The sequence below is a fragment of the Hydra vulgaris genome, chromosome 09, assembly GCF_038396675.1.
Source record: "Hydra vulgaris chromosome 09, alternate assembly HydraT2T_AEP".
Lineage (NCBI taxonomy): Eukaryota > Metazoa > Cnidaria > Hydrozoa > Anthoathecata > Hydridae > Hydra > Hydra vulgaris.
Window position 1 is genome coordinate 39,747,422 of NC_088928.1, and position 27,129 is coordinate 39,774,550.

General features: G+C 26.5%; 4 protein-coding genes across 5 annotated transcripts; all 4 read left to right on the top strand.

Annotated features, from left to right (window-relative positions):
- The first annotated feature begins 1,093 nt into the window (after nt 1-1,093).
- LOC136085469 (zinc finger MYM-type protein 5-like) lies at nt 1,094-1,471 on the top strand. The gene has a single exon (XM_065806778.1). The coding sequence runs from the start codon at nt 1,094-1,096 to the stop codon at nt 1,469-1,471; it is 378 nt and encodes a 125-aa protein (XP_065662850.1).
- Nucleotides 1,472-2,218: 747 nt separating this feature from the next.
- Nucleotides 2,219-3,271, top strand: LOC136085470 (uncharacterized). Its single transcript, XM_065806780.1, has 3 exons — nt 2,219-2,422; nt 2,473-2,718; nt 2,789-3,271. Exons 1-3 carry the CDS (start codon nt 2,219-2,221, stop codon nt 3,269-3,271), a joined length of 933 nt encoding a protein of 310 aa, XP_065662852.1.
- A 3,636-nt stretch (nt 3,272-6,907) lies between these two features.
- LOC100206948 (UDP-galactose transporter senju) lies at nt 6,908-20,724 on the top strand. 2 transcript variants are annotated; one of them, XM_065805676.1, is made up of 5 exons: nt 6,908-7,029; nt 12,158-12,275; nt 12,595-12,641; nt 19,326-19,465; nt 19,539-20,724. In XM_065805676.1, the coding sequence occupies exons 1-5, from the start codon at nt 6,939-6,941 to the stop codon at nt 20,145-20,147; spliced, it is 1,005 nt and encodes a 334-aa protein (XP_065661748.1). In that variant the 5' UTR covers nt 6,908-6,938; the 3' UTR covers nt 20,148-20,724. The 2 variants fall into 2 exon arrangements, with proteins under 2 accessions (XP_065661748.1, XP_065661749.1); XM_065805677.1 differs by lacking the exon at nt 6,908-7,029 and adding an exon at nt 11,801-11,946.
- LOC105845760 (glucose-induced degradation protein 8 homolog) lies at nt 10,642-11,601 on the top strand. The gene has a single exon (XM_065805678.1). It carries the CDS (start codon nt 10,735-10,737, stop codon nt 11,485-11,487), a length of 753 nt encoding a protein of 250 aa, XP_065661750.1. The 5' UTR covers nt 10,642-10,734; the 3' UTR covers nt 11,488-11,601.
- Nucleotides 20,725-27,129: the final 6,405 nt, after the last annotated feature.

Sequence of the window (27,129 nt, forward strand, 5' to 3'; positions counted from 1 at the left end):
GATTAATTTTCTTTTAGTTACGCTTTCGTAATGTAGTCAACACTTTCTAATAAGTTAGACATGCATCCTAATTTGGACATAAATCAGTGTTAATTATGTGAGATTCAGCTAGTTTTTTCAAGATATTTAGTTATATGTCCCCTGATAATCTTTTTCTCTACTTAGTACTTTGGATTTTTTACTTTCATTCAGTCAGTTCTGTTTTGTTTCTCCATCCTTGTTGGCGCAGAAAGAAATTACTCGCTACATAAAAACTCATCCGACAGTAATTATGACTGGGAGAAAGTTTGAATCTGGTCATAATAAGAGAAAAAGAAAACTCGAGGAAGAAAAATACCTCGCCACTCAAAAGAATTCAATTTTGCGTCACCTTAAGCTACTGAGTGATGCAAATACTCAAGAGATCGCTACTTCTAAAGTTGCACATCGTCCTCACCCTGATGAAACCCCACATTATGAAGATCCACAACCTCAAGATAATCTTGACAATCTTCCTGCGCTTGAAGATGATCCAGATACCCTACCTCATCATCATGGAGAAGACGATCCAGGTCCAATATAGCTTGAAGAAGATGATAATGGGATTTATGGCCCTCAACCCGAAGATGATCAACAGATGATCAACAGATGTTCCAGAAGATAATGTTGTTGAAGAAAATATTACGTTTCCATCAACATAACAGTAAGTAGGAAATTATTTTTGTATGAAAACAGTACAGTCCCTGTTATCCGTCACTCGGTTATCCGAAAAGAATTTTTTTTTATTTATTTGTTAATTTACCTTTCCTTTTCATAGTTTCTATTGATATTTTGCATATTTTTGCCTTGTTTTGCGTTATTTAAATAATATAAGTACGCACAATCACATTAAGAACTGTAACCTACTAATGCATATAAGTTTTTTTTTTTCATTCTCCATATCCTTGTTATCTGACAATTTTTTCTCTTATCCGACACCCCTTGGTCCCGTATTAGTCGGATAATCGAGACTCTACTGTATAAATCTTTCTTCTCTTATGAGAGATCCAATTCTAATTTCCTTAATTGTTGCATTTCAGAATTGAGGATCCTGCTCTTTGGCCCAAAATCTTAAATGAATTTATTTAGAGAAATTCTGGTTCAACAAGGTCCTATTAAACTGAAGGAGGAAAATTTTCCAAAAGATGGCCATGGACAAAAATTCTCTGTGATGTATTATAAAGGGCATTTTCCAAATGGGGAAACCTATGAAAGAAAATGGTTAATTTATTCCAAGCATTCAAGCAGCATATTTTGTTTTCCTTGCAAAATATTTTCTATCGGAAAAAAGAGCACAAAATTAACTGAAAATGGATATTCTGATTGGAATCATATAACATCCGATCTCAAGGACCATGAGAAGTCCGTAAACCACAAGGAATACTTTATAAAGTGGATGGATTTTGCTGCAAGAATGAAGAAAAATGAGACTGTCAATGAATGCAACTTATAAAAAATCAAATTAGAAGTGGAGTATTGGCAAAACATTTTGAAGAGAATAATTTCAGTTATAAAATTTCTTGCCTCTCACAATTTAGCATTCCAAGGACACACTGATAAATTATTTTCTAAAGGTAATGGAAATTTTTTGGGCTTGATTGAAATGATTTCAGAATATGATCCAATACTTCAAGAGCATCTAAGAAAAATTAAATCACACGAAGTAAGTGATCACTATCTTGGCGAAAACATTCAAAACCAAATTATTCAACTTTTGGGTTCAGAGATTATGAAATCTATAATTTTAAATTGTCAGAATGCAAAATATCATTCAATAATTATGGATTGCACTACAGACGTAACTCACCAAGAACACTTAACCCTAGTTCTTAAATTTTACAACTGCAAGTTATTTGCAGTTGAAGAGCATTTTATTGGATTTGTTGATGTAAATAGGACAACCGGTGAAGTTTTAACAAAAACTTTCGTGAAACATTTGACAGAAGCAGGTCTAGATATATTAAATTGTCGAGGTCAATCATATGATAATGAAGCAAACATGAAAAGGATTCATTCTGGAGTGCAAAAAAGAATAAGAGACATTAACTATAGAGCGTTTTTTGTGCCATTTAGTGCCCACAGTTTGAGTTTGATGGTATGTGATGCTGCAAAATCTTCTTTAAAAGCAGTTTCATTTTTTGATTTGGTACTAGAAGTTTATAACTTTATCTCAGGTTCTAATATCAGATAGGCTATTTTAATGAAATCAGTGCAAACTTTGACTTTGAAGCCACTGTCTGATACTCGATGGGAGTCTCGAGTGGAAAGCTTAAAGACATTAAAATATGAATATTCCAAAGTTTATAATGCTCTAGTTGAAATTGCTAACAGTTCAGAGTATGATACATCTACCAAATTTAAGGCAAATAATCTTGCGAAGCAAATGTCCAGATTTACATTCATGGTAAGCTTGAGTGTATGGTATGACATATTATTTCAAGTAAACTTGGTTAGAAAAAAATGCAGTCTTCAGACTATGATCTATCAACAGCACAAACCAAAATTGACCAACTACTTAAGTATTTTAATGACTTTCGTGATAAAGGAATTAAGGATGCGAAACCTTTTGCTATGGAAATTGCAGAAGAATTAGAAGTAAGTCTTCAGTTTGAAGCTGAAAACACAGTTCGTCCCCGAAAGAAAAAAACTCTTTTTTCCTATGAATCTGCGGATGAACCAATTTTAAATCCAGAAACACAAGTATGTGGTGGAAGTTTTCAGTGCACTGGTAGATCAAGTGCTATCATCTTTAACAAGTCGATTTAATCAGCTGAAAGAACTTTCTGAGCCTTTTGGATTCTTATATAAAATTCCAGAAGTCACCCAAAATACTGAAGCACTTAAGAAACATAGCAAGGATTTAGAAGTTGCCTTAACTGAAGATGGACATTCAGATGTGATTTCAAATCAATTATTTGATGAAATCAAAGCAATATCCAGTATGGTTTCAGGAAAATTGCTCCCTAAGGCACTGATCAAGTTTATTTTAGAAAATCACTACGAACAATCTTTTCCAAATTTAGTTATAGCATTGCGAATTTTATTGACATTGTCACTCACTGTTGCTTCCGCAGAAAGAAGTTTCTCAAAACTTAAATTAATTAAAACCTACTTAAGGTTAAATATGTCACAGTGCAGACTTACAGGCTTAGTTGAGATATCAATTGAAATTGACGAGTTAAAGAACATAGATATTAGTGCATTAGTTGAAACATTTGCTAATATTAAAGCTCGTAAAGTCAAGTTTCAATGAAGCCATGACTATAACAATAATTTAATAAAAATAATTAAAAAAATTTTTTTTTCATGTAACAGATAACTGACTATATTGACTACTATCAACATATCAAAAATTATTATATGTTAAACAATTTAAGAAAAAAAGCGAGAAATTGTTTAATGATAATTATAACATATTCTATAATATTATGAATCCAAACAGAAGCACGATATAACCAATTATTGTTATGTGTCCAATTAAAAATATGATATAATCTATTAATGTTACTTAATACATAACAGCCGTACGATCGATAAAAAATATAATATGTAATACATAAAAAGTAAACTAAATTGATTTTAAGTGGATGTTATGTTTCTATTTAAAAACAATTAGTTTACGTATTAGTTTGGTAAATAGCTTTTTATTGACCGTAAAGCGCTGTATCAAATCACAATGTTTAATATTAAAACCAGTCAGAAAGTGTTATTTTATTTCCTGACTTTAGCTGACTCCACAGTGGAAGTGCAAGTTTTTCTTTAGTGTTTTCTAAAAAGATTAAAATAATTTTAAAATAATTTTTCTTTTCACAAATCAGAAATCCAATACTGAGCCAAGTTCTATTCCATAAGGGACAATGGTTTATTGCGCGTATTTGACAGGCCTGTAGCAACGGGGAAGGGAGGGGGTAAGAGATCAGCAGGGGCTTTTGCCCCTCCAATAATATTTTAAATAAATAATTTTGAAGAAATTGAATGAAAAAATGATTAAAAAAAAAAAAGGTTCTCAAAATTATTTTGGGGTAATACTGCCCCCCCCCCAAATAATTCTTGTTCCTACGGGTCTGTTTAAAACTTACATATTTATCAATAATCGAGGTATAAAACTTTATTATTATTAATTAGTAGTTTCTCAATTTTCATGTAACCGTTCATTCATTACTCCGCCATTTTTAAAGGCCAACCCGCCATTTTAAAGAGGGCATTTTGAGGTTACGGGCATAACACATATAGGAAATGTTACGCAACATCAAATAAAGTTATCATGACGTATGCATAATTATAAGACAAAATATTTCCTAATCATCTATCGTTGTATCTACATTGTAGCTACATCTATCCGGTATTTATAGTTCAACATTTTATTTAAAAGAAAAATAATTTCTTGTTATCAAAAGAAAAAAAGTTTCTTGTTATCAAAATATATAATGATTATGTTATTAAATGTTTAATCTAATTGATAAGATACATACATAATGTTATGAGGTATAATTTATACTTATAAATTAGATAGCTGTCTAATTTATATAAATAAATGTTTTATTAAAAATAGTTTTTGGTTTTTAAACAAATAATTTACCCCGAGGGTTAGTGTATGGTTTTCAATAATACTTGTTTTGCATAAATATTGTTTTTTATCAACTTAAAAGGGGTACCTGATATATACGTCCGCCAAACCATTTAACAGTTGCTTTGTGTTCTTATTGGTCAGTATACCCACATAATTTAAAGGTTTGCATTGGCAGCTCATTTTCAAAGCTTAAAAAAGAACTGGTTGTATTGACGTTTTGTGTTCACTTGTATATATGTGTGTGTATATATATATATATATATATATATATATATATATATATATATATATATATATATATATATATATATATATATATATATATATATATATATATATACACAAAACGTGTATATATATATATATACACGTTTTGTGTGTATATATATATATATATATATATATATATATATATATATATATATATATATATATATATATATATATATATATGTATATATATATATATATATATATATATATATATATATATATATATATATGTATATATAATTTATTATTGCTCTGTTATTTTAGAATATAGAGCACTCTATTTATAGAATACACTAACATAATTTATATATATATATTTATATATATATATATATATGTATATATATATACATATATATATATATATATATATATATATATATATATATATATATATATATATATATATATATATATATATATATATCAGGAACAGTTGCTGATGGAGAAACAAGCTGTTGAAGAAAAAATTAAATAGTTGTTTTTACTAATTTATTATTGCTTTGCTCTTTAAATTTATAAATGTACTCAATAAGGTCTATAGATCTGTCTTAAAAAAATATACATATATACATATATTTATATATATATTTATAAATATAAATAATTCTTACCTAAGGATGCAATTTGTTAATATCATTTTTGTGCTCTTATTCTTTAACATGCGCTTTAATTTTTCGGAAAAAAAATAAAATAATGAAGAATAATTGAAAAAAAAGATTGCTGCCATATCCCAAACCTTTAGTCAATATAGTTGCATACGAGGGTGAGGGAGGGGTCCTAAATGTCGTAAAAGATGTGCAATTGCATGTTGTTAAATTTAATTTTTTCAATTTGATTTTTTTTAAATCTAATAAAATTAACTGAAATGAAAAAAACTAAATATAAAGAAAGAAAAAATCATAAAAAATGAAAAAAACTATAATTCGAAAAGGCAAATATTTTATATTATGTTTTTTAAAATGTAGTATATAAAATATATATTATATTTTTAAAAAATTTTATAAAACCTTTTTTCATTATACGAAATACTTTTTGAATTATGTTTACTTTATTAAATAAAGTGACAAGTTACTTCTTATGATTGTTAAAATAAAAAATGGTTTGGACAAAATGACTTGTAGATTATGTTTTTTACCGGACAATGTCTGATGTCCGGTGGCTATTTCGAGCCCTGATATATGTATATATGTGTGTGTGCTTGTAAAAAATTGAAAAGTATATATATATATTATTTTCTGATTTATTATTTCCTTTTATTTGTCTTTTTAAAAATGTAGAATAGTGATTACAATTATTTAAACATTTCATTTTTATTTATTTTTTTAAATTATAATATATACGATTTAATTTAACTTCTTAAATTTTTTTGTCTAAACATTTCATTTATAATGGAAACAGAAAATTTTGCACAAAACTAGGACATGCATCTATTGCATTTATGTCTTTAAGGACTATAATGAGCTTATTCAATTTTTGGTTTTATCTCTAAGTTTGTTTAAGATCTTTTGCATCTTGTTCAAAATAAGTTTTTTATTTTAAATTTATAAATGAAATAGCTTTTTTTATACATTTTTAATTTTATAGCAATCATTTGCATTAAAAAATAATTGATATTTAGTGTAACAGAGAGTTTACTTGTTACTCACTGTTCCTTAAATAACAGCAAAAATAATTGTTCAATTAGTAACAATGTTGTTACAGTATAACAGGTGTAAATATTAGTTCTTAAATTGTTATTTTATTTATTTTCATAAAGTAAAGTGGGTTATTTATTTGGAATGTTTAAGTGGTTGATTATTTTTTAAACTATAATCAATTCAATTAAATAATAACTAATCCATTTGATTGTACCTATTAATGATCAAAGAGTTATGCATGTTGCAGTTTATATATTCCTTAAACTGTTCTTTATATTTTAATATTCTTTTGCAAATGTAAAAAGAGATATGAATAGGCTTATTATTAAATATGAAATTTGTTTGTGTTTATTTTTATTATACACATGATTATAAATAATCATGCAGGAATAAAAATTTAGTGAAATTTTTTTTATTAGAAAATTAAAAAGTTTATCATGCCCTCTCTATCAGATATAAAGAATCTGTTTCCTACAAAACTTCATGCTGTTATATTTGTTGGTTACATGGGGTTGTTCATCAGTCAAGGTATTCTTTTCATTTAACAATGGACAATCCCATGCCATTGCAGTTATAATATAAAAATAAGTAATAATTCAAAATTGAATAATGAAAAAATAAGTAATTTTTTTATATTACATGTTTAATAATGTAAGACCAAATTTCTTTTATGTAAGTGATTTTTTTTAATATTTAATATATATATGTATATATATATTTTTTTAATAATTCACCTCCCCAAAGCTGAGAAGGCCACTACAGATGAGGAGGCTACTTGTGGTTATCACCCTCTCTCAACTCTATAACTTCGAAACACGAACCTTGACGAACAAGGCCGCTGCGTGGAGAAACAAGTTGAGCGCGGTACTACCAGGGACGTGGTGGGAATCGAACTCGGAACCTCTCCCTTATAAAGCCAGCGCTCTACCACTACACCACTACCGCATATATATATATAAAATAGTAAAACACTACACCACTACCGCATATATATATATAAAATAGTAAAATTCCTCTGTTCTTTAAGAACAATTAGCACTCTATTTGTAGAATACACTAATATAATTTATATATATATATATATATATATATATATATATATATATATATATATATATATATATATATATATACACACAATTGACTTTCGATATCTTGACTACTCGATATCTCGAACTTTTGTGTAACTCTATTTCTGGTTCTTGTACACTTGGCTTGGATATGAATGGCATGTGATTGAGCGCTATTGCTGACCACGCAAATGATGTTCAAGGGGCGAATTAAGTGATCGTGAATTGAAAATGCCGTAAAAGTTTCTGGTCTTCAGATTTTATTTTGCTTGAAAATAATTTTTGCGCATTTTTTTTCGGACCATACATAAAGGTTTTACAAAATTTTCAATTCGCGATCACTTAATTCGCCCGTTGATGTTATTTTTTGACAACTTAACCTCCGCTGTTTAGATGATTTTGAAACATTTTAAAAATGCATTGAAAAATGAAGCGCTAGCTAAACATAAACTAGGAAAAAAAATTAAAAAAATATAATAATGAAAAAAGAAAACAATTCTTTAGGAAAAAGAAAATATACAAGTACTAAAATAAAACTCAAAAAACTCAAGCTTGAAGTGAAAATTACTATTTGTTATGTTTTTAATTGTGTTTAAAATAAATTACCTAAAAATTTATCTTTTGAAATGTTTCATTAAAGTTATGCAAAATGCTTTTACAAATTAACTCTTATAATTATTTAATTAATAAACAAATTTTATTTAAATTATTAAAAAGTGTTATATATTATTTTTAAATTGAATAAACATTTATTTTTTCCAAAAATTGTTAAAAAAAATACCATAGTTTATTTAAAACATTTTATGCTCGGATTAAATAGTCAAATTAAAAGAAAAAAGTTTTAAACAATTCTTTGTAAAAACAGAAACAAAAAAAAAATAAAGCAATTAAATCATTTCGTTACAATAAGATTTAATTAAAGTTATTCAAAATTTAAAGTAACTTAAAAAATTGTCTTTTAAAAGATTTTTAGAAAGACATGGAAAAATAGTTTCAAACAAATTATTATATTTAAATTTATCAATTTGTTAAAATGTCAAAACAGCCGTGGTCAAGTTGTTAAAAAAAAAAATTATAAACGTGATTAATTACAGCATGCTATTGCATGCCATTCTTGCTTAAGCCTGATATGTGTGTGTGTACATACACACATATGTGTTATGTGTGGTTTATACTAAAATAGGTAAATACCATGGGTTACAGCACACTTTAGTTGTTTGACCATCTAAGTAGAACATGCACGGTAGTGCTACTTTGTCAATTAAGGATTTAGGTTTAAGCAGCAATCTTTTTTTTTTCATGACCATTTTATTATTATTTTCTGAAAAAGCCAAACAAAAAAAAGTAAGCAAAAAATGTTACTAAAATGAATCTGGGCATTGCCATTTCTGTGCGTGTTTTTTTATTTTTTTAAACACTATACTCTAGCTAAAGATAATCATGGAATTTTATATTTAGAACAAATATACATAAAATATTGTATTATTTAAATATTCAATTATATATATATATATATATATATATATATATATATATATATATATATATATATATATATATATATATATATATATATATATATATATATATACACACACAGCCATGTGACAATTTATTATGGCCACCCACAATTTTTTACATTCTCAAGTTTCATAGTCTTATTTTAACATTTTTTGTGATTTGTGTACTCAAAAGTAATTTTTATTTAAGAAATGGGTATTTATATTGACAAATAAAAAACATTTAACAAATTGGTAATAAATTTTATTATTTAAATTATTACTGCAAATATATTCAAGAATAATATTTGGTGATTCTTCCTTTAGCCTCTGGTACCCCTTCCTGCATAAAGGTTTTTTTTTTCCTGGACCAAACTATTCTGCCAATTGTGGCAACAATCTTTGTTCCAGGACTTTTTTATATTGTAACTGTTTCGTTATTTCCTCAATAATATAGAGCCTTTCCATTCCCCTTCCACATATCACTGACCAGATCATCATTAAGGTGGGTATTTAAGAGTTTTAATGAAACAGTCCAATAAGTATTTTTCCCCTTTTTTTTTCTTTTACATATTAAGCTTTCTTTTTTAACGCTTAGAAAGTACTCTCATTGCTAAAGCATACGTTAAAATAGTATACAAGGATTGCAAATCTTTAAAGTGAATCTTTAAAGTTTGATGAAAGAAAGTGGATATTTTGAAATTATTTAAATTAATTTTACCAATTTCCAATCATCTTCTGTTAAATTCCTATATTTTTTTTGCCCACTTCAGCCTTTTTTTTTTTTTTTTTTTGCATCATTTTTGGTGTCAGTTTAGGCTTCTTAACTGGATGTCATGAAATGTAACCAAGATCATGTAGGCAACATTAAACCGTTCTCTTTGAAATTTTGAAAGATTTTTGAATCCAGATTGGTTTAGCTTTTTAGTTATTTCATTGTTGGTGGCCTGTCTATTTTCTTGAACAATCTTAGTTAGTATTCTTTAACCGCGTGGTGTTAGGGTTTTCTTCTTTCCGGAATTACCAACCCTCTTTGACATCAAGTTCTCCATATAAGCCATTTTTGTGTGTACATTTTGTACAGAAACCCGTGAAATACCAAATTTTCTGGCGATTTCTAATAAACAAATTTGAAACTCTGGTAATAAAACTTAACAAGTGTACAGTGAAAAGATTATAATTAAGATGACATCATACAAAATGACTGTGAAAAGTGACAGTGTTGCCAGTAGCAAAATAAAAGCACTGATTTTATGAGTTAAAACTTTATTTTAAACAAAAGATTAACTTTCAAAAATGAATTTTTACTCTTCATATGAACAAAATAAGATTAAACTTCAAATTGATCAAAATTTATAGGCAGTCATAATAAATTGTCACACGACTGTATATATATATAATTATTTTCATACTAAATTGTAATTATAAATTGTTATCTTTTTTCATACTCTTGATTGATATTTATACTAAATTACTTATACACACTATCACTTAAATATTTAATTTATATTTTTGTGTGTGTTTTTTTTGTCTTTACATTTTCATTATATTTTTTTTTTTATGTTTTACTATTTGAAGTTTTCATTTTATTTAAAGATGGCATAACATTTTTTAGTAATCAAAAGATTTTGCAAAATTAAATTTTGTATATAACTTCAATTGTTATGTATTCTTTCCTTCATCGCATTAATGCAGCAATGGCAAATAATGAAGCAGATAAAAACAACAGCTTAAAATCAAACCAGAAGAACCCAGTTTTTGATACGCTTGATCGGGTACAAATTAATCGTATAATTATGAACTATTTAACCATGGAAGGTTTTAAGGAAGCAGCAGAAAAATTTCGTATTGAATCTGGAGTTGAGCCTGATCATTCATTAGAGCAACTAGATTATCGGATTTACATTCGTGATGCAGTACAAAATGGAAAAATAGATGAAGCAATTGATCTTACCAATGCTTTAAACCCAGAGATTCTTGACAATCAACCGTCTCTTTATTTTCATTTACAACAGCAAAAGTTAATTGAGTTGATTAGAGATAAAAATTTAGAAGAAGCTCTAGTCTTTTCTCAAAATGTTCTTGCTGAACTTTGTATGGAAAAAGAAGAATTTTTAGATGATTTAGAAAAAACCATGACACTTCTTGCATATGAGGATACAGGTAAATGCCCATATGGAGAGCTTTTAAGTTTTTCTCAGCGTCAAAAGGTAGCAAGTGAGTTAAATGCTGTCATTCTTGATACCAACCATCAAGAAACACTTCCAAAAATTGCTGGCATTCTTAAATTATTACTATGGAGTCAAAATGAGCTGGATAAAAAAAAAGTTAAGTACCCACAAATGACGGATATTGTTAACTGTACTTTAAAAAATATAGATGATGAGAAAAATCCTGCAACTACACTTGCATTATAAGTTTGATAGAATTATAATTTGAAATTTTTTATGTCTTATGTAATTTATAATAAAAATTGTAATTTGTATTCTAATTACTTAAGTTATAAATTTTGAAAAAAATTTTATGTTTTATGTTTTGTTTTTTTCTTATTGTAGATTTTTTTTTTTACAAACAATATAAAATGTTAAACTTGAAATTGTCAGCCTTTTTTTTTTATAAGATTTTGTTTGAGGTATAAATGTTTTAGCTGCACTTTGTGTACCAAAAATATATACAAATATAAGAATAGTGTTTTGCTTATTTTAAATAAGGTTTTTAAGTCTCAATTGTTTCTTTATGTTGTTTTTTAAGTAAAACAAAAACAAAATGAATAAAATAAGAGGGAATTGTGACAGATTTTTACTGCATAAACTAATGTGGCATAATGGTAAAGTCACGACTATGTAGTGAGCAGGACAGAGGGATCAAATATCTAAGTATTTGATAAAATTTTGTTTTTAATATTATAAACATTGCCTTAAATGCACCGAGTAATGCCATGAATTTATTAATACAATTAAAAAAATCATATCTATAATATATTTATAAAGTATTTATAGAAATATTTTTTGATAATTGGTTTTTATTTGTTCAATGATTTATTATGATTAATTTTATTTTTATGCCAAATTTATTTTAAACTTTCAGGGATACTTATTACTGCAACTAAAGATAATCAAAATAATTATCCGTACAATCCAACAACTCTTGTTTTACTGTCAGAATTTCTGAAGTTTTTTGTATCATGTGGTTTACACATTAAAGAGTATGTATTTTTTATTACACACAGTTTTAGTTGAATAAAGTTTTTTTTGGTTATGTTGTCGAGAACTAATGAAATAAATTAAGGGACACAACAGTTAAGATTGCTTCTCTTTATTTATTTTTTTATTTTTTTACCTCTCTTAACACTGTAGCTCCAAAACATTAAACTTAACAAATAAAGCCACTGAGCAGTTGAGAGCTGTACTACTAACTTCAAGTTGAGAGCTGTACTATCAGGGATGGGTTGAGGATTAAGCACTTTACCACCGCACTGCTACCTTGATATTTCTTTAATAAACTTTTATTTTCAATTCATTTAGTGTTGGTGTACAATCACTTTTTCAAGACATAATAAAACATTCAAATGGTAAGTTTTAATTTTAAGTTCTAATTTAATTTTTATTTTTAATATTAATTGTTTCTAAATTCTTTTAAATTCATGGATCAAAATGATATCAAATGTATCATTTTGATCCTTGTGTCTGCAGGAAATAAAGATTAAAATTTTATTCTCCTTTTAGTCTACTCTTCACTAGATGACTATAAATTCTGTCTCAGGGTTAATAAACAGTATAAATCTTCTTGCCTTCACTTTTCTTCCGCAGCAATTGGTGGCAACCTCCCAATAACTTTTTAGCAGCAAAATGTTCTGGCTTCGGCCTCCAGTAGATTTCACCTTTTTATTGGTGGTTGCAGCTTAAGTTTTTTTTGGAGGTAATATGTTTTGCCTCCAAGAAATCAGAGGCTGAACTTTTGCCTACTGCCAGCGCAAGTAATGAAAGGCATTTTCACATTTGTTTTTAAGTTAACAAACAATTTAAATATTAATTAGGAGCAAATAATAAAAATTTGACATGAAAATTTTGTTTACCTGATTTATTACAAAACTTTTGACTATTTTAAAAAATTATAATTGTTTTTTCTAAAACTATTGAATAAATTAGTAGTATAATATTCAAAACAAAAGTTAAAAATCGGAAATTTTACTTTCATGCCAAAGGTTAAAAAATCACATTGTATTATGCTAATAGTTTTGACAAATTACAACAACAACAACAACAAAATTCACAATCTTAAACATTAAAAAGTATTGACTCTACTTTTAAATGTTTAAAAGTTTAAATTTTTAAATGATTAAAACATTTAAAAGTTTAAAATGATTAAAATTGTATCAAGACCCTACAAAAGTTTAAAATTGTATCAAGACCCTTCAAAAATTTAAAAGTGTATCAAGACCCTACAAAAGTTTAAAAGTATATCAAGACCCTACAAAAGTTTAAAAGTGTATCAAGACCCTACAAAAGTTTAAAAGTGTATCAAGACCCTACAAAAGTTTAAAAGTGTATCAAGACCCTACAAAAGTTTAAAAGTGTATCAAGACCCTACAAAAGATATCTCAAATTTTAAAATGTATAAATATGCATTGATACACTTATTCTATGAAACTTTAAAATATAAAAACAATAAATTTATTTATTAAACAATTAATTTATTAATTTTTATTAAATTATACTTATAAGTGTAATTTTTAATAAACAACAATTAAAGGAAAACTAATAATTTTATTTAATGGTAATTTTATTTGCTGCAGCGTTAAAAATGTTGAAAAAATCATCGAAAATTTGTTTTTATTGTTCACTATTTACAAAAAGTTTAAAAAAATAAAATTCTCCTAAAAGTTTTTAACAATGAAAAAATTGAATATAAGTTAACATCAAATTAAATTATTTTTGTAATTCGTAATAAACATTAAAAGATGTTGTTATTTTTAGAATATCTATTGAATAAAGTTCTTTTATCTATTGAGAAAATAATTTAATGTTATGGTCATAAAACGAAAGTTTTAGTATGATGGATAAGTGATAAAATATCAAGTTTTGATCACAAACTGATAGATTAATTATTTATTATAAACTTTTTTGTTCAATATGATTTTTTCGCTCAAGGCATGGAAATGAAATTTCTAATTTTTGACATTCCTTTTAAATATGAAACCAATTTTATTTAATTTAATTATATTCCCTAAATTAAATAATTGATTCCCAAAGGTTCTAATAGTCACATGCTTGTCTTAGGGGTGTACTTACATATCAATTCATCAATCTGTCAGGAAATCAGGTTTGACCATTCTTTTTCGCGCTTCTGCTTATTGCACTCTTTTAGATGAAATTTCTAATCTAACTGGCCGTGCCCTTTCTTAATGACTTTAATGCTCATCGCACTGAATGGCTTGGCTTTAACACCACTGACCCTTCAGAACTTCTGTATTTATCAATCTCTTACTCAGATACTTTGTGACTGGTTTTCCAGACAATCATTTTTTTTTCACTTTTTGATTCTTGCCTCTTACCCTAGCTTGTGTTTAGTTTTTTCTTAATCTTTTTTAGATTGTTCTGACCATGCAATGATCTCTATAAATATTTTATCTTGTACTACTTTTTCTGACTCAACCTATCATTGCACTACTTAATACTACCCTAAAGCTGACTGGGATTCTTTTTGTGATTTTCTTTGTAAAGGTCTTGGATCTGATGTTTTTTTTTTTGTTGGCTGGTAAATGTGTTTTCTCCTGGATGCATTCAGGTATGGAAGTATTTATTCCTTCTTTTTGGTTCCAAGTCAAGCCTCATTTTACTCTATGGTTTTCATCTTCTTGTGTAGCTACTATATTTAATCCTAGTCATTTTTTTAATTCTTTTTTAAAGAACTTGATAACAAATGCCTATTTATTATTGAAAGAAATCAATGTAAAAGGTGCTTTCTGATGCTAAACTTCACTATTCTCAGTTTATTTTGAATCTCATCTCAAAAGTTTTTTGGTAAATCTTCAACAGTGTTGTTTACAAAGGTAGTCTTATATTATCTTTAATCCATGGTTACAATCTTTTTACCTCTCCCAAAAATCAAGCAGAACTATTTGCAAAGAACTTTTCTTCTAATTTGTTTCTTGAATCTTACTTCCATACTCTTTCTGTCATAGTCTTGAAATTTTTTTATCCAAAACTCTAATTGATTCTCTGTAAACCACTAGTGCATCCAATACTGAAATCATATTCACTACCAGTATTTTGGTAATTATTTACATTATAATATGTTATAATACATTATAATATGTTGAATTTTTTTCCCTTAACCACATGTTCTACGTCGAAGCAAGTGATTTTAATGTAGAACACTAGTTTAAGAGTTTATACAGTCCTGTATTTTTTTGTAAAAATTTCCAGAAAGTTACAAGATTGCACTATTATCAAATTATTAAAAAATTAAAAAAGTTACAACAGTTATTTAAATTCGGTTCGTATATGGTCACTCACCGAAGTTGAAAATTTGTCGATTTCATGTAGTTATTTTTATGAAAAGTAAAATTTATATCTCCACAACTCATATTTAATATATAAAACAAATAAAAATAAAAAATCACATGCTATTGCTATGGCTATTGGTTTTAATAACTTAATAAGCACATCCACTTTATCCCAAGAACTTCTGACAACAGTAGATTTTGAATAGACTTAGCAAGTGATTTAGCTTCATCATCTATAGCTAATCCCAGCAATTCTAACATGTTGTTGTGAAGACTTTCCATACAGTGGATTATTGAACCTCATCTAAAGGAGCAAAATATTGAAATTAAATACTTAGCTTTCTAATTTTAAGGCTTACATACTAAATATAATGATTCAGTTTGATAAATAGTGTAATAGCAGTTAGATATAATTGAGTTTTAAACAAACCTAGTTTTAACTGGAAGTTTTAGTGATTGTTGAATGGTTTGGCTTAATTTCTGCTGGTGTTGTTTTAACAAAGCTGATAAAATCTGTGACTTCTTTATTTCTTTTAACACCATTGTGCATTCTTGTTAAAAGCTGCAATCGATTCAAGAGTACTTGCATCAGTGAAAATCAAATTTAGTGTATGGGCCAGTCATCCATAAGGGTATATGTGAGGAAAATCGTGAACAATTAGATTCCATGCTCTTTTTATATTGGTTGTGTTGTCAGTACATATACCCAAAACTTTCATAGATTTAACTTCACATACTCTTTTTTTTTAATTGTTTTTTGCTGTATATTTGCCAGACTTTCTACACCTGAAAAAGCATTAAAGTGTGTGTGTTTTTTTTACAATTGCTTTCTATTCAAATTACATAAAATTACTACTCTGGAAGCAGTTATGACAAGTTCTTTTATGGTTGTTGAGATTTCATTATAAATCCTTTCAAGCAAGGAATCAAAAACATATCTCAGTGCCACAACTTACTTTCAAAAAGTCTCATTAAACATCCAGTACCATAGACAGCCCATGCTAAATCCATTTGTGATTCATCCTGTAAAGTTTTACATCATGATTTTAATTAAAAGTTATTTTTTATTTTACTGTTTACTTATGTACTCCGTTATGGCTAGACCATTCATTGCAATCAATATTTATAATAACCTAATTAAATACTTACTATTTGTTCATTAGTCATTTTGTCTGAAAAAATATCAGTTGCAATTTAATTTTTCTGAGGTATAAATAAAACTCTTGTTGAAGAATGTAGTTGTTTTAACAGAGTCCATTCCAATTCATTCTTATTCTGTTCACAAATTTCATTTCTTGAGGTTGTAGGCCTACTTTGGCTTTCACAAGAATTTAAAGTATGAAAGATTGACTCAATTGAAGTTTGCAATGTAGCAGATTGCAAGCATATTTTTTCCCCTGCTTCTACTTTTTGAGCGACTAAATTTTCAGGAATAACTTCTCATATTATTAGTTATTATTATTTATTTTTTTATTAATTTTTTTTATTTAATTTCAATTAACTTTTATTATTAAACCAGTTTGAACTTTTTTTTGTTTTATGGAAACTTGATTTAAATATTTGTTTTTTATTTGGTCACTACATTTCATACAATTAAAAATGTGATTGGCCATTTGAGTGCCATTTTTTGCAAGTTTTGCAGCAATTTTATGCAAATTTTGCAGCCTGGCTGCAAAATTTACATACAACTTGTTGAGTTTTAAAACCTCCAGGTTCTACATGTGCCTCATTGAACAAAGTAGCAACAAAACATTTCTTTCTGCCTGGCATAGTTTTTGTCAGGTTGTTAGTTTATTTATATATATATATATATATATATATATATATATATATATATATATATATATATATATATATATATATATATATATATATATATATATATATATATAAAATTAGTTATATATATACTATATTTTTAGAGTTTATACAACATTTACAATTTACACTAAATAAACATTTGTAAAGTGAACAATTTAAATATTTTAAACTCCATTACCATCTATGATCAAAAATACCTGTTACAAACAAACAAAATTAAACTCACAAAATCAATGTAACTATGTTTAAAATTCAATATATTAGTATGATTAAATAATAAGTTTACTTAAACAATTTCTTTTAAAATCAAAATTTTATATTTTCTTATGCTTTTATTAAAATAGGTGACTAAATTGTTATAGCTAATATAAAGGGTAATATTCATTATATTAAATAAAAAACATGTGTATTTGAAGGTTTAATGCCACTGTAACTGTTCTATTCATTAATATCTAAAATCTAAAGAATACTTCAAAAAAGTCCATAAAAAATGTATTTTTAGAAGTGCTGTATTTTTTTTGTGCAAAAAAGATGGTTTTTTTTTTAGAAAAGTTGGTTTTTTTTTTAGTTGCAACTCTAGCACTGTTTTGTTTCTTATCTACATAGATGATCTTCCTGACAACCTTACATCTAAAGTGGCTCTATTTCCTGACAACTCAACTTTTACTCCTGTCATTTCAAAATGTCTTCTCTTTTTGATTGCTAAGAACAGGCAGCCAATCTTGAATCTGATCTCACTTCTGTAACAGATTGGGGCTTGCAAAAACTTGTGAACTTTAACTCCAACAAAACTCAGTTATTTAATGCAAATAACTATTGTAACACTACTAACCCCTTATGGAAACCATATATACAATTGATTATAAAGTTAGCATCTGCTAAGGTTGCTTCTCTTTATCGCGCTCACCAATTTCTTACTTCTAATTCCATTCTCTACCTCTACAAATCTCTTATTTGCCCCTGTATGGAATACTGTTGTCATATTTGGGCTGGTTTTTCTAATGACATTCTTTCTCTTTTAGACAAGATCCAGAAACCCATTGTAAATGTGGTTGAACCTGTGTCATCTACCAAGCTTGAGCATTTCTCCCTTGTTGTAAAGTTGTAAAATCTTCTTTCCTTTTCTACAATTACTATCATGGTTTCTGCTCAAAGGAGTTATCATCTCTAGTTCCATTAACCAAAACTTAATCTTGCTCTACTCTTCATTTAGCAAATCCTCATCCTTTGAATCTGTCCTTGCTCCAAAATCTTTTTTAACTGAATCTGTCCCTACATACTCAAATCTTTTTTAACTGTATCTGTCCCTGCATACACCCTTTTATGCTAACAAACAAGGATCTTCAGTGAGGAAACTAAAGTAATGGTTTTTTTAAATTCTTATTTTTTCAAAAACATTTAGTTATTAACTAGTACTTCCATACTTTTTTTAATAATATATAGTTATTTTTAATGATAATTATTTCAGAAATTTACAAAAACCACTTAAGCATTAAGATTTTGATTACAAAATTAGTATCTGCTAAGGATGCTTCTCTTTATCGTGCTCTCCATTTTCTTACTCCTGATTCCATTCTCTACCTCTACAAATCTCTTATTCGCCCCTGTATGGAATACTGTTGTCATATTTTAAACCTTCCATGATTTAAAATATGACAACTGTATTCCATACAAGGTCGTATGGAATACTGTTGTCATATTTTAAATCTTCCTCAATCGTCATTTAAAATTGATAATAGAAGGCTCATGGAAAAATTAAAAACTTTATAAAGTTTGTTGGTATTTGGGTGTATTGTCTATTGTTGAAGGTTAAGATCATTATTGTTTTATAATAAAAAAGTATAAACTTCCAGCGCTTTTAACCGTATTTGCTATTTTTTTATATTAACTTTTTATCCAATTTGTTTTTAACTTTTAAATTTTTAGTCTTGCTGTTGTACATGATCCCTGCTTTCCTATATTGCTTGTACAATAATTTGGCATTTACAAACCTTCGTTCTTACGATCCGACTACATATTTTTTGTTGTTGCAATTTCGAGTAGTAATAACAGGAGTAATCTTTCAGGTAAGCGTTAAAAACTGTAATTTATGATCTATTTTTAACTATTTATTTTAATGTTTCACTTATTATTTCTTAGGTCTTATTTAACAAGAAGCTGAGTAGAACTCAATGGTTTTCTTTAATTCTTTTGACCATTGGCTGCATTATTAAACATCTACATTTAAGTAAAGAAACCGGTTTGCCGAAAATTAGTTTTACATTAAACATGAGTTTGCTGATGATACTTCTTCAGATATTTTGCTCTTGTTTTGCCGGTGTCTATAACGAATATCTACTTAAAGACAAAGGAGATTCGGCACCATTTATGCTTCAGAATGTGTTTATGTATACTGACTCAGTCATATGCAACGTTTTATTGTTAAGCTATAGTGGTGAGATTTATAATGTATTTTTGAAGAAAAACATTGATTCTGTTTTACATCCGATAGTTTTAACTGTTGTTTTAAACAATGGAGCAATTGGTATAGTCACTGCTATGTTTTTAAAGTCGTTAAATTCAATTTTGAAAACATTTGCTAGTGCCTTGGAGTTGATGTTTACTGCAATTTTAAGTTGGATTATATTTGGAATTCCTGTTAACTTTATGACAATTGTTGCTATAGGAATAGTTTCTTTTGCGACTCTGCTATATGCAAAGAATCCTGTTGATAATACCCCAAAAACAACTGGGCTATCAAAAGTGTAACATTCATTCTGTGAGTTTTACTCAGGACTAAAAGTTCCTTTTTCTTTTCACTTTTAACAATATGATCCATCTATATAGTGTAGAAATTCTGTTATAATTTCTTCAGAAATTGCTCTAAAAAATCACTTTCGCAGAAATTCTAACAGAATTTATTTGGGTAAACACTAAACCATATCCTCATAAATCAATGTAGGCAACTTAGTATATTTATAGATTATTATTTTTTGGATAAATAGCGGGTTTTCTCTGTCCTTTATAGTTTTTCAAATGCCATAAATTTTTGAAGCTTAATGTAAAAGATACCATTGTTTAATTTCTTATGAAATATTTTTATTTTTAGCATGATGTTTGGTTCAGATAATTTTTTTTTTTTTTTTTGATGAGAAACAGGTTTATTTAGAAAGAACATACATACCGTGATAGTCTCTTTATTTTTAATGAATTTTTTTCTATTTTTTGATAGATGCTGTTCTAATTGTGTATTATATAGATGCTATTCTAATTGTGTATTATATAAATATATCATATAAGAAAGTATATGAAATTAAAAATTGATTAATTAAAAAATAGGTGTTTAGCATTGATTAATTAATCGTTTTAAAATGAAAGTTTTAAAGTGAAATTTTTGGCGCAAGTAAATAAAGATTTAACAATTTAAACTAAAAATAATTTTAAAAAATAATTATTGTTTTATATTGTTCTTTTCTTACTTTATAAATGTTACTAATACTTATTAATAAATCTTTTTTGCAACTTCAAATCTGCATGTGTACTGTTAGAAAAGTGCGGTCAAGTTTTTAATGATTATAATGAAAACTTAGAGGAACATTCAAAGCTGCCCGCTATCCTCTAATATTTTTAACCATAGGTAACTCTTATTTTAGGGTAGTTTAACCGCTTAAGTCTAAACAACAGGCTCAGTTAAATTTCTTTTTGAATCTATGATTATACTGAAATTAACAACAAATCGTTGACTAACATTTTTTTTATTTGTGTAAAGATAAATTTTTTGATTTATCCTTATTTTGTACTTATTTCGACGTTTTCGGCCTGTTTTATCTATCCACGTTTTTCACTTGATATTTTATTAAAGAAAGTTCAAATAAAAGTTAATTCAAATTAATATTTCTCAGAGTTTTGTTACGCTCAATGTATTATATATTAAAACATTAAAAAATTTAAGTTATGTTAAAAAAGTTTAAAACATTATACTGTCAAAAAGTTTATATTTATAAATTGTTAATAATTTGGATTTAAAATTTAATTTCTAATAAAATTTTATTATTAAGTCTGTTAACGCGGCTTTTTACGCAAGAAAAAAAATTATAATTTTTTTGTGGGTTCCAAAAATTTAACGTTAGTAAATATTTCATAAAGTCTATGAACTGAAAATATTAAAATACGTATATCTTTGGAACTAAATAAGCTACAGAAGTGGTTGAAAACTTTTTGGAAATTAAATATATTAAGGAATCCAATGCATTTAAAATAAGAAATATTTACATTCGCTAAACAAAGTTGCCTAAACTTCCTTAAAAAATGAGGTTTTAATAAGTACTCTCGAGTTCTTTATACGAAGGAAGAGGGGGTGGGGGTTAATAAAAGGAGGGATGGGAAATTTTTTATGTTAGAATATATGTATTTTTTACAAAAAATTTCAGTTTATAAATCCAAACTAATATTTTTTACAAAACACGCATAAAACTTTTTTTTTCTAGTTTAATTCTAGTGTGGCTTGCAGTCAAATGCTCGTTTTCTAACAACTGTTTTATTATAATTAAATAGGATATACGCTGATATAAGTTTTATACTTTAGTGAAAAAATAAACTAAAAGGTTATTTTTGGCAAATCGAGATTTACTTGGTCGGCGATTTTTTAAAGCCTGTTTACACTGATTTTATGTTGTTGCTTGTTTAATCTTGATTTAAAGACCTTATGATTTTCATTTATTTGAACTCATTATGTAAATGAGAATAAGGTCTTTGGATCAAGGCTATTAAATCATAATTAAAAAAAAGATATTTAAAAAAATCTATTATTTCATATTGATTATAAACAATTTAAAAAACAAGGCCTTTTTATTGTTGAGCATTTAAAGCACTGAAGGAAAATTAGGTCAAAATTGTCTTAGAAGACAATTTTGATTACTTACGGAGATTACTTTTATTCTTACGGAGATTATTTTTATTCCGCATAAAGTTATTAAAATGTTGCATAGTATTCTTAACTGTCACTTTAGTAACTTTTAAAACTGTCACTTTAATATTCCCTCATATTACTACTGCTCAAGTGATCATTACAGTAAAGATTGTCAAAACCACGAATATAATTGACATTAAAAGTGGAATTAAAGTATGAAAACTAGCAATCAATGTAAATGACATCAAAATTGCATATGCAAATATAAATGTTCTCATAAATAAACTTGACAGAGTTACATTATATGTAAAAAAAATTTAAACCTCGTATACTTGGATTAACTAAAACCCACCTAACATCCTTAATCTTTGAAAAAGGGCTTGAAATTATTAGTTATTCTTTTATAAATTTAGAATCATCAAGTGTTCATACCGGTGGTTCTATATTATAATATAAAAGTGACATAAAAACAAAGTCTGAACCTAAATCTATCGTCAAAGACAAGTGTCATTAGGTATTAATTACTGAACTAGTCATTAAAAAAATTAAGTTTCATTTTAGTGTTTTGTATAAATCTCGACAGGAAAACAAAACCGCCTGTTTGGATTTTTTTGATTCTTGGATTAATACAATTCAATCAAAAAATGTAATTATTCTCGGTGACTTCAATATAGATATTCTTTCAAATGACAAACACTCTATAAAAGTAAAGCGATCTATCAAAAATAATGAATTTCATTTTTTTAACAGTATACCAACAAAAATATCTGAAAAATGTAGTACTTGTATTGATTTAGCAATTACTAATTGTACTCTTATCAAAACTAATGAAAAAGAAAACTTTCTGACTATTAAATGATTACTTGTAAATACTTAATCATAGAAAAAAGACGATTTAAAACTAAAAAACCAAACAATAGTACTGTTAATAGGAGTAAACTGAACTTCCATAAAATTGATTATTCTTTATTAAATAAAAGCAGTTTCTTCTTTTATATTAGTTAGTTCTATTGAACTAACTAATATAAAAGAAGAAACTGATAAGGAAGTAATGGCCAATAGTTTTATAAAAATTATTAATTATAATATAAATATACAAAAAAACATGTATAAAAAGGAATAATAAAATCAATAACAAAAGTCCATCTATTCACAATAACTGGTTAAGGAATTTTGAATATACAGATGCAGTACAAGAATATAATCAAGAATAGAAAACTGAAAGTAAATGTAAAATACAATATAGCAAATTTAAAAAGTAAGAAATAAAAAAAGATCACTATTAAGAAAACTAAAAGCTGATTACTATAAAATAAAAATTGATTCAGTCAAAAATGATCCTAAAGCTATGTGGAACTCGTTGAAATATCTAACAACCATCAAACCATTAATTAAATCAAATATAAAGGAAGATATAAAATTTGAAGAAGAAAGTCTTATTAGGAATTATCAAAGAAATGAAACAAAAAAATCCACTCCAGATAAATATATTGAATTTTTAATCCAAAGTATTATACATCTTGAAATATCAATTCAATGTGATAAGAATAATAATGCTATGGAAAATTTATCACTAAATGATAATATTTCTGGTTTTTGTTAACTTATTCTTTAAAGAATTGAACGATGTAGTAAAACAAATACAAAACAAGAATTCAATGTGCGAGGGCTTAAATATCATTGTCTTTAAAGAGTTATACTCTTCATTTTCAAGTAATTTATTAAAAATTATTAACATATTGTTAAAGACTGGGAAAGTTCCTTATAAATCGAAAAAATCAACAATCATTCCAATTCCAAAATTAATGTCGCTACCACAAGATCTAAGACCAGTTAGTATGCTTCCAACTTATGAAAGAGTATTAGAAATAGCTGTTCACAAGCAGTTATCAAATTATTTTGAAAGTAATATATATTTTTTTAAATAATTAATTTGGTTTCAGAAAAAATAAATCAACTGAATCAGCTATTCAACTACTGCTTTCTAAATGAAGAACATCTTTGAATAATAATAAATTTGTTATACCAGTAATGCTAGACCTTAAAAGGGCATTTGAAACAATTAATAGAAAGATTTTTATAGAAAAGTTACAAGGTTACAAAGTTAAAGGTACAGTTCTGAATTGGATTGTAGACTATCTTTCAATGAGAACTGAAGTATTCAAAATAAAACGTGAGGAATCTGGCGAACTGGTTTGTGATATAGGGATTCCACATGGTAGTGTTCTTGGACCTCTTTTGTTTATTATTTAAATGAACAATATTGCATTAAAAATTAAGTATTCTATTGTAAATTTGTTTGCTGATAATACATTGGTTTGTATTGAGTACAAACTTTGAAGAAACTGTTTTTCAATTTAATCAAGGTTTGAAAATTCTTTGTAAATGGTTAAGAAATAATAAACTTAAATTAAATACTCTCAAGTCCATGGCCATATTTATTGTACACTCAAAAAAAAAAAGAAAAGATAGTTTAATAAATCATAACAATAACATAAAAGTGATATTGGATGACGTAGTCATTAAGTTTGGTGATTGCGTGAAATATTTAGGGATTATTATTGATTACCAACTCAATTTTACTGAACATATCTCAAATAAAATTGCAAAGAAAACTAGATATCTTGGTAGAATAAGCAAATATTTAACTCAATAGACCAAAAAGACAATCTATTAAAATATAATTCTCCTCACTGCGAATATGGTGTAATGGTATAATACTCCCCACTGCGAATATGGTGTTTCTATTTTTCTTGATATAAACAATAATAACTGAAACACCTTAAAAAAACTACAAAACAAAGCGATGAGAACCGTATTAAAATGTGACTGGTTAACGCACAAAACAGAAATGTTAAAATTGCTTGGTTGGGTCAGTGTAAAAAAGAAAGTAATTGTTAAATCACTATGTTTCATTCACAGTGTAACACCAACTGAAAATGATAAATTTAAACCGTTCTATTTAAAAAATTGTGAGTTACATCAACATAACACTAGAAAAGCTAGTTATTTTCATAAAATTAGACAATATAACAGAGCAAGGCAGAATTCATTGTTTGTGTGTGGTTTGAAACTATACCATGAAATAGCTTTTGGATTTGTGCAACTGGACTTCAAAAAATTCAAAAAATAACTACTCCAAACATTAAAAAATAATCAACTTAATAAATAGCGAACATTTATTTTGTAAAAGTAACTAAACTAGAATTAAGTTGCTAAATAAATAAATAATCTGTCAAGAATGCAAGCGTAATAAAATAAGCAGAGTTAAAAAAAGTTCCTGTCAAGTACTACAAACTACACACACACACAAACAAACACACACACACACATCATAAATTAAAATATATTACAAATACTTGGATTATTGTTCTTTTTACAATTCAATGTTAAAATGTAATTTAAGATTACTATGTTAAAAAATTTAAAAATAATGGTATAAAATAATATTTACATATTAACATTTTAAACAAATATATACATGAAAAAAGTATGTGTACAATTAATAAATATCCTTTACAACGTGTGAACCCTAAAACATTTATTGATACATATTGGAAAAGATTAAATATATGAAAAAAGTAATTAAAAAAATGGACACAGCTAAATATTACAAAAAAAAAAAAAGTAAACAATAAAAAACACCTTTAACACTTTTTACATAGTTTAGAATTAACATTTTGATAAGAATCTATAGTATAATTTTTTATAAGTATATGAAACTTTAGAGATGAGCTTAAGTATGCTTATGCAAAAGGTTTTAAGAGGCTCATAAATATGCTTAAGCATATTTCTTATTAAACATGCAGCATTAGATATGCAGCATAAAAATATATAAATATATTAAGACTAAGGCTTAGTAAGACTAAGTAGGACTATTTTACTAAGACTTGGTAGTACTGCACTCAAAGCATCTGTAATTTAGAGTAAATTAAGCCTTATGATATTACAATATGCTTTTCTATGCTTTTTTTTTTACAAAATCTAAGCCTCTTTATGTTTGTAAGCATTATGCTTATAAAATAAAATAAAAACATCTATATTTGTATAAAAAAATAATTGCTTTTTTTTCCCACAGAAATCGGACCCCTTTAGACTTATTTATCTCTCGTAAGTAATTACAGAAACGGCTAATTAGGCACCAAAAGTGGGGACAAAAAAAGGTTTAGTTGGTATGCAAACTTTTTAATAAAATTTTGTAGGTGCATAGAAAATGTGTAAACTTGAAAGAAAATGAAAAGTATAGAAAAAAAATTATCATATCTTCAAAGTTTATTGAATGCATGAAATACAAAAATATTTTCACCATCAATTAATCCACTTACAAAGATCGAAATTGTAATTAAAAAATACATATTAAAAATTATAATCATATTGATTTTTAAAAAATATCAACAAACATTTGACATTTTTTAAAAAGTATCTATGTTAATAAAAAATTCTAAAAAATTAGAGTACAAAACACGTTTCTACTTCACCAAAACCAAACTTTAAAAAGCGTAGCAGAGAATTTTAACACAAATATCGGTTACGTAAAACGCATTTCCGCATACCTATTTCTTAATCTACTCTATTTTATTTATCAAATTTTAGATCTTTTATATATTTTTTTTTTACTTTATATATAATTTTTTTACTTTATGTATACTTTTTTTTACTTTATAACATGCTTTATGCTTATATAACATTTTTTTTTGCGTTATAACATGACTTATGTAAAACATCTATATTTTTCGTAAATATATTTCTATTTCTTGTTGATGTGGTTAAAAACTAAACACAAATAATATTTGTTGCAGACCGGAAAAATTGCATGTTTTGAGAAACAGAGAACAATCAAGA

Coding starts and splice junctions, on each gene's coding strand:
- LOC136085469 (XM_065806778.1), top strand. CDS start 1,094: ATGAATTTATTTAGAGAAATTCTGGTTCAACAAGGTCCTATTAAACTG.
- LOC136085470 (XM_065806780.1), top strand. CDS start 2,219: ATGAAATCAGTGCAAACTTTGACTTTGAAGCCACTGTCTGATACTCGA. Junction 2,423..2,472: donor TGTCCAGATTTACATTCATG/GTAAGCTTGAGT, acceptor AAACTTGGTTAG/AAAAAAATGCAGTCTTCAGA. Junction 2,719..2,788: donor TTTTAAATCCAGAAACACAA/GTATGTGGTGGA, acceptor CGATTTAATCAG/CTGAAAGAACTTTCTGAGCC.
- LOC100206948 (XM_065805676.1), top strand. CDS start 6,939: ATGCCCTCTCTATCAGATATAAAGAATCTGTTTCCTACAAAACTTCAT. Junction 12,276..12,594: donor TGTGGTTTACACATTAAAGA/GTATGTATTTTT, acceptor CAATTCATTTAG/TGTTGGTGTACAATCACTTT. Junction 12,642..19,325: donor CATAATAAAACATTCAAATG/GTAAGTTTTAAT, acceptor TTAAATTTTTAG/TCTTGCTGTTGTACATGATC.
- LOC105845760 (XM_065805678.1), top strand. CDS start 10,735: ATGTATTCTTTCCTTCATCGCATTAATGCAGCAATGGCAAATAATGAA.